Here is an 8476-nt window from a genome sequence, read left to right on the forward strand (position 1 = left end):
CAAACGAGGGGAATTCTGTGATCAAACAGTCAACACGGAAAGCTAATCTGAAGACAAAAACTGTGGTCAATTTCACAGATGAAACAATACGGTACGCATAGATTTCTCATTTTTCAGAGCTTTTAAAATACCTGACCTGTTGAATCTTTTCATACCCATAACCGATTGGAAATTATACAGTTTGGAAGAATGAAATTTGTAGGATCCTCATCTCTGCTGTGTTATCCCAAGAAAATGTTAGAAATTGGATCAGGTCCTCCTCCATTAGAACAAATTGAAGCCAATCTCAGATACTGGTTCGCTCAGCACCCAACAATTTCCCACTTCAGATGGGACCATAACATCTGGGGATCCTCCATTGTGTTTCTTGCCCACTCCATTTTCATCTACCTCTTTCTTGTTCTGTTCCTCAATCTGGTCATGAAATTGAGGATCAAGCCTCTGCCTTTGGACCGAATCTCTGCAATCTATAATTCTCTCATGCTGGTCATGTCTGTGATTGTTTTAGTTGGGTGTCTGGAGGCCACTGTGGAGGAGATAAAAGAGATGAAATGGCTAAGGAGAAAGAACAGTGGAGTAGAATTAATGGTGTGTTTTCCTCTTGGAACTCGTTCTGCAGGAAGGGTTTTCTTCTGGTCTTATGTTTTCTACCTCACCAAATACTATGAGCTGTTGGATACATTCATCATGATTTTGGGGAAAAAGTCTGTGAAATTCCCTCAAATCTTGAGCACCACAGTGCCCATATTTGTGTGTTTCTTCTGGTTGGAATTCTCCCAGTCTCTTCAGATTCTATGCATCCTGACCAACACTGTTATGAATGTGATCTTATGCTCTGATTTTTTCATTCGGGGCAACAGGGGATTGAATTGCTCCCCTCGTAGAACGAATCTTGCAGCCTACTGCAGAATGGTTGAGCTGGGTGTGGCATATTCAGGGAGTATTTGGGTGGTTTGGTTACATATGAGGAAACAGGGCTGTAATGGAATGGTGGGCTGCCTGTTGAATGCATTCTGCAGCGCCATTCTGTTTCTTCTTTTTATCAGATTCCAGAAACAGGGCCAAACGAAAAACCAGTCAAGATCTGCCTAAGAAGAATGGATTACAACATGAAGGGTAACAGTCATGGAATCTTAAGACTTGTCTGTGAATTTCACCATGTAAAGGAGATGCCCTCGTAATTTTTTCCCTGGATTGGAGACGATAAATCCTGGATTTTTTTTTAAATGTGAAGAGAACACGCAACAATTCATCAAATTGTTTCCTTCAGGAACTCGTCTAGGATTTCTTGTAAAGATATTCCACTCTTATCCGATTTGAGAAAGAGTTGCACAATTTTAATTTCTCTCCATTCAATGATTCATTTTAATTAGAATTGGTCACAGATCTGGTCTCCGACCACATATGGCAGCTGTTATCTGGTCTGCGGCATAGTTTTCCCATTTCAAAATGGTCTTTTTCAAGATTACTCTTTTTCATTCAAAATTTAAAAAGATATAAGTGAAATAACCAACTTTCAATGGGGGCCATTTATTTTCCATACAAAATAGAATTTGATCAAAAATATAAAATCTGCAAATCATAACAGATTTTTACGTGATTTCTACTGGTTCGATCCTCTTAATCTGTCCTCTTAATGCTGTAAAAATGCAAAAAATTTGCTGAAAAACAATTGTGTTATGCAAATTTGTATTTTTGATAAGTGTTGTTTTGTATGGAGAATAGCCACCGTCCTTCCAATAGTGTTGTTCTTATCATTTAGTGGCTGTTATTGTTATTATTATTTAGCTTTCAAACACTGTTAAACTAATCCACAATGTTAAATTAAATATAAATGTCAATGTCACATATATAACAAATATAGTAAAAATAATGAAGATGAAACATTGTAATAGTCCAAACAGATAAAGGCAAAACAAATGCTTCTCATAATATATAATCAAAAATTGGATGTCAATATAACACGTCATGGATAAAGTACATTGATCTCAATACAAAGCATCAACAAGTATATTAGTATAACCAAAAAAAAACCAACTAGAAATATAAGACATGTATGCTTAAGACATCATATTCTCCCCCCTAAAATTAGGATTGCTCTTGAAATCCTTTAAAAACTTTAGTATAAAGAACACTTAACTTCCTAGCATCCTCCCAAGTAGCTATTGAGTGATCAAATAGCTCCCATTGGACCCTTGATAGGCCAAAACCCTCAAACCATAGCTACCAATACTACAATATACATGTGAGATCCAAAGGCAAGTCAATATCCAAACCACTTGCTACTCCATATCCTAAAGCATCTATCACTAAGAAAGAAATGTCAATCCAATCTCTTGGTGTTGACATGCTACTTCTATTCATCTTGGGTAGTCAATAACTATTCTTTGATCTGAACCACTTGCTACTCCATATCCTAAAGCATCTCAAGACCAGGTGTGACTTGATCTCCAAGCTTATTAGAATTTAAATGAGTCTAACAAGGGTGACTATACATGGCCTAAAATAGTGTCATCCTAAAATAATTGGTGTACCCATTATTATAAGTGAACACAACTAGGAAAAAATATTGCTCCCACTTGGAATATTGATCCATGACATGTATTTAGAGTGCATGTCCTCTAGCACCTAGTTCACTCTCTCTATTTGATCATCCATCTTGGTTGATAGGTTGACCTAATAATGAGTTGAATCTCTAATGCAGATTGCAAGGATGTGTAATATCCTCATTGGAAAAAAACTCAGGGTGTTGGCTAAACTGTGGCAGACATTTCTCTTATGTGTTGATGGGCATGTGCACAAACTAGATGGTGAGTCCAATAGCCACATGTCTACGAGTGGGTTGTCCTATGCTGGCACTTTGGTGGGACAAAAACCCTCTCTTAATGTTAGTGGGCATCATTCACCATTAGTTTAGGATTTTGGTGTAGTGGTTGCCTTGCATGATCTATCAAAGTCAAAATCTCAAGGTTTTTCCCTATGGAGTGTGGAGATCATATAATGTCCCTACTGAATGAAAAGACAATATGTTGGCTAAACCCTACTGGGTGTTCCTCTATTGTGTTGGCAAGTGTGTATGTCATATCCCTTTTTTCAAAATTACGAGGAAGATTGTTTCCTCAAGGAGTCATCAGAGTTCAAGGGTTAGGACTACTACTTGACTCATAACTGTTGGGAAATAAATAAGTTCAATACTAGTTTATCTTTCTAATTGTATAAACTAGGGTAGATTTCTATGTATTATTCCTTCTCTCTCTCTCTCTCTGATTAAGCTCATTCATGCTTCCATTTATTCATTTTATAGGGCAAGACCTTGTCCTACTAGGACAATTCCCCATTGTATACCATGCTTAATTCTAATAATAGTCAAGTCACGTTCTTCCTTCACCTTTGCTAATCATACCACTTCCTTTTTTTCTTATAATGGAGAAATTTAATCAAGAAGTCTAAATAGACCTTCAAAACTCTATAAAAATTGCAACACAACTATTGTCACTTGGATATGTATCCTTGCTAAACTTACTTCACTTAGCTATCTAGTGAAACATGGGAAGACATTTGAGTGTGAGCTCGTATAGCTTGAGATCAACCTTCAAAGGACACATGAAGAATAGGAAAAATGACACAAGGTAAGCCTAAATACTATGAAGATGATGCATTGAAATATTTTTTGATACATATACTAATGTTGATAGGACTGGCTTCCATTAGACTAGTATAAAAGTAAGGTACAACTCTAAGAGTGAGTAGGAGTGACAATTAGTCCTTCAAAGTCTGGGTGGGTTAGGAGGAAAACTCATCTTTGTGTGTGCAAGATACTTGAGATGCCACCAAGGAGAGTAACAAAAGTTATAATAGTTTTTGGCTTATTTTGAGGTAATCTTGAAATCCTTGAAGGATACTAGAGCAAGGTTAGAGGTCCTAAGGATAACAAAAAAATAAGCTAAGGATGTGTACCAAATGTCCCAATAAAGGGGACAAAGAAGACCAAATTATGGAAGGGGATTATCATAAGAGGCAAAAAGGAGGTTGATATGTCATGTGAGTAGCCTAAAAATGGAGAAATGGATCATGTGTAGCCCAAGGAAAAACTTGTGGATGGTATGGTAAAGAAGGGAGTTCTCATGGATGAGAACAAGGATGAGAATGCAACCTACAAATTATAGGAAGTTGAGGGGACAACTTTGGAGAAGCTGGGTAAAGAGTCACAAGTAGGTGAAACTTAGGTACTACAAGTAGACACAACCCAAGTGGTACAAGAAAGTGTAATGAAGGAGTAGTCCATGCGTGAGGTTGTAATGGTGATATTGGACATCATTAGGAGCTACATGTAAGTGTAGCTTTAGTTATACAAGTAAGTATGACAAAATGGGGTAGAAAGGATGATGCATATGGATTGCAATACAATGTGGTGCAATGAAAGAGAATAGGGAGGATGTTTTGTAGGAGAGGTTACAAATTGAAGTAGCAGAAAAGGAATGTATTCATGAAGTTACAAGGGGAGATGATGTAGTTCTAGAGATATTACTAGTGTAAGTAATATAAAATAGTGAAGAGGTTTTGGAGGTTGAGGTAGTTGAAGGTGATAAAGAGGTTTGTAAGGAGATGTGGAGGAAGAGCAACTAGTTTGTGTACAAAATGCTACAAGTACATGCAACAAAGGTGTTACAAGAGAATATAACTAAGTTGAAAGAAAAGGATGGTGTAGGTGAAATGTTGTGAGTAGAGGCATCAATTAGTAGGGAGCTTCTAGAGGAGCAAGTAAAGAATAAAAAAGTGCATGATATTGTGTGAAAGACACAAGAAGTAACATTTAAGGAGGGTAAAGAAGAGGAGAGGGTGAATAGCCATAGGAGTTCAATATGAGCATAGATTTGAACCTAGAAGAGGAGAAGCTCACACTTGAGGAGGATTTATTAGACAAATACTGGAAGAGTATGTGGATATAGAAGATTGCATGGCAAGAGAAGAGGGGAGAAAGTGGAGATGAATGGCTACTAGTGGATCAAAACCCACAAAGAGAAGAGAAAAGAAAAGGAGGAACACTTGGAGGAGAAGATTGGGTAGCACTAGGTATAGGTTCATGAGAGTCCAATAGGTAGGAGGCTAAGGGTGGTATTAGAAAAAGATATTAATTCTAATCAGGTGTCAAAAGAGGATGAAGAAAATGGAGAGACCTCATAACAATACCAACATGTGTGTAGGGGCTCACATATTTTTTTACCTACTACATATGTTGTAGCATCATATATAGGTCTTAACAATTGGCATGAAGTAGAGGCATACAATTGGTTATTTGTAATATTTCTTACACTTGCAACCATAGATGGTTTTCACAAACAACCATCGGTGAGGGGGTTGCCATAGTGTAGAGGCACTTGTAGCAAAGATGGCGACTTGCATCCAAGAGACATATAGCAAACGACAAGAATTCATGGTGGAAGAAGAGGATATTTGTAGCATCTAGATTTTTTCCATTGGAGCAATGAGAATTTGAAATAAAGGAATTGAGATATTAGGAGCGAGAAAAACTATACCAACATGTGTGTAGGGGCTCACATATTTTTTTACCTACTACATATGTTGTAACATCATATATAGGTTTTAACAATTGGCATGAAGTAGAGGCATACAATTGGTTATTTGTAATATTTCTTACACTTGCAACCATAGATGGTTTTCACAAACAACCATCGGTGAGGGGGTTGTCATAGTGTAGAGGCACTTGTAGCAAAGATGGCAACTTGCATCCAAGAGACATATAGCAAATGACAAGAATTCATGGTGGAAGAAGAGGATATTTGTAGCATCTAGATTTTTTCCATTGGAGCAATGAGAATTTGAAATAAAGGAACTGAGATATTAGGAGCGAGAAAAATTGTACGAACATGTGTAGGGGCTCACATATTTTTTTACCTACTACATATGTTGTAGCATCATATATAGGTCTTAACAATTGGCATGAAGTAGAGGCATACAATTGGTTATTTGTAATATTTCTTACACTTGCAACCATAGATGGTTTTCACAAACAACCATCAGTGAGGGGGTTGCCATAGAGTAGAGGCACTTGTAGCAAAGGTGGCAACTTGCATCCAATAGACATATAGCAAACAACAAGAATTCATGGTGGAAGAAGAGGATATTTGTAGCATCTAGATTTTTTCCCTTGGAGCAATGAGAATTTGAAATAAAGGAAGTGAGATATTAGGAGCGAGAAAAACTCTAGCAACAAGTGGTTGTGAGGTGAAAAGGCATCATAAGAAGGAAGTGATAATGTTGCAATTACATCAATACGATGATACAATAGAAGTGTTTGTATATCAAGGAGGAGGATGCAAGTCTAACAAATATTTATCTCATATAATGAAGAGGACATGGTTACCATGATACATAAATATTTTTCTTCCTATTATTTCTATTTTACATTTATAAAAATCATTTTTATTTGTCAAAAATTATCAAAAACTAATATTATTTTTGATATTAAAAGCAGCCAAAACAAAGAAACTGACCCATTACTAATATTATTATTTACATAACATTTCAAAGTTTTTATCTCTATTATCGCATAAAAACATGAACTTAACTAAAACAGAAAATGAACTAAACTTTATAATTTAATTTATTACACGTACCCTTTAAAATTGATAACAAATAAAACACTTGTTTTCTATTGTAAGCAGATTCGAATAGAGCTTGCATGCTTACAGCTGTCAAATTAAACGAAATTTAAAATTACAAACGCCGTTGCCGGGGATCGAACCCGGGTCACCCGCGTGACAGGCGGGAATACTCACCACTATACTACAACGACTTTGATATGTTCACTTATTTTGTGTTTTCTATATTATATAAAAATAAGTGAAACCATGGTTAAATAATCGTTTTTCATTCATTTATTATTAGTCCCTGCCCCGAGACTAACGAGAAGGATTGCTTTACTAGAATTGTTTTACAATATCTTAAAACTCTGCAGAAAAGGAGAAGAACAAATATAGATAGAAAAGCTTAGAATAGCACTACAATTCCTTCATTTTTTCTGTTATTATTATGAAATTTTGCTGTCAGAAAACGATATTTGTTGGGGGTATTTGAGTAAAATATTCATTGGGAGGCTTTTGATATTCCAGTGGTGGAAGAGCCTAAATATTCCATAAAATATAATTAATTATATTATTTTTAAATTATACTTTTTTAATAAGATCAATTTTAATTTGCCAATATGATATTTATTATTTAAAAATAAAGGCAGTCTAATTGTGTATATTTTTCACTCTTTAAAACAGCTAGTATGTTCAATTATAACCACAAAGAAAAAAATAATTGGTTTTATTGAAATGATTGCATAATCTCAATGGAATATGATGAGCAATCACCATAGAATCAAGAAAGATGGCAAATAAATCATTGCAATAAGTGCTATTGAAGAACATCATTTATAAATGATGTAAATATTTTGATTTACGAAATTATGGGAGTATCATAAGTATATACAAGCATGTGGACCCTCAAAACAACAGTGTAGAAGAAATGAAGTATTAATTCACTTTTTATCATTTGTAAATGATTTTTTTTTTTAATAGAGGTTTGTTCATAAATTTGTTTTTACTATCGAGAACCTCTTACACTTGTTGGACGATCCTGACCTCATCTTTTTTATATGTTGGAGCTTTGCGCTTAGTTAGATTTGACGTAAAAGAAGAATTCAATCGTTATGATTTTCATTTTTTAGATATGTTGATTTTATGGGATTTCTTTTATATCAATATGTGACTAGTACTGTTTTTTGATATGTATTATTTTACTAGAGTATGAAAGATTATGTTAGCATAAGTTGAATCATAAATACGAGGATAATTAATCAATTATAGTAATCTATTATTTTTCTAATGGCTAGTAACTATTTGAAGATTTATTTTAGATGTTATAATAATAAACGTACTTATAATATTGAATGCTTGTGGAGAGTATAACTGAATAAACTAATAACATGAAACATGAAAAATAATTGAGAAAAGGGGATAAAGGAGATTCACAGATGGTCCACGATTGAAGCCTCTCGCTAAATGATCTTCTTCCCATGATCGAGAACCTACACACAAATGAGAAAGAAAATGTTTGGGTTGTGTTTTTTGAGTTTGCCTAAGTCAGACCCCCATTTTGGTGTTTTCACCTCCACAAACAACCTAGATAAAGCCACGGGGAAATAAATGATAAAGATAAAATGGAAGACAATGCAAAAATAGAAGAAAGATGGTGCAATCAAGATTATGAGGGTCCTCAAGGAGAACAATCCAGAGCGTGCAACAAATTAACACAATGCAATCAACACAATGTGAGGCAATGCACAATCAGATTTATTATATCTTAGAAATTGGTTACAAACTGCCAGCCACATGCGGGCTCACAACATTCGGCTCACAGGCCTGAATACAAAACATGTGTGATATGCAACATTCGGGTCAAGCAAGAA

At 35.2% G+C, this 8476-nt stretch overlaps 1 protein-coding gene and 1 non-coding gene across 2 annotated transcripts; one reads left to right on the plus strand and one right to left on the minus strand.

Moving 5' to 3' along the window:
- Positions 1-420: 420 nt before the first annotated feature.
- LOC131048559 (elongation of fatty acids protein 3-like) lies at positions 421-1092 on the plus strand. The gene has a single exon (XM_057982556.1). It carries the CDS (start codon positions 421-423, stop codon positions 1090-1092), a length of 672 nt encoding a protein of 223 aa, XP_057838539.1.
- Positions 1093-6745: 5653 nt separating this feature from the next.
- TRNAD-GUC (transfer RNA aspartic acid (anticodon GUC)) lies at positions 6746-6817 on the minus strand. Its single transcript has one exon. It is a non-coding gene; the product is annotated as a tRNA-Asp (tRNA).
- Positions 6818-8476: the final 1659 nt, after the last annotated feature.

Source organism: Cryptomeria japonica, chromosome 11 (genome assembly GCF_030272615.1).
Source record: "Cryptomeria japonica chromosome 11, Sugi_1.0, whole genome shotgun sequence".
Lineage (NCBI taxonomy): Eukaryota > Viridiplantae > Streptophyta > Pinopsida > Cupressales > Cupressaceae > Cryptomeria > Cryptomeria japonica.

Excerpts from the sequence above, each read along its gene's own strand:
- LOC131048559 (XM_057982556.1), top strand. The coding sequence starts at position 421 with ATGAAATTGAGGATCAAGCCTCTGCCTTTGGACCGAATCTCTGCAATC.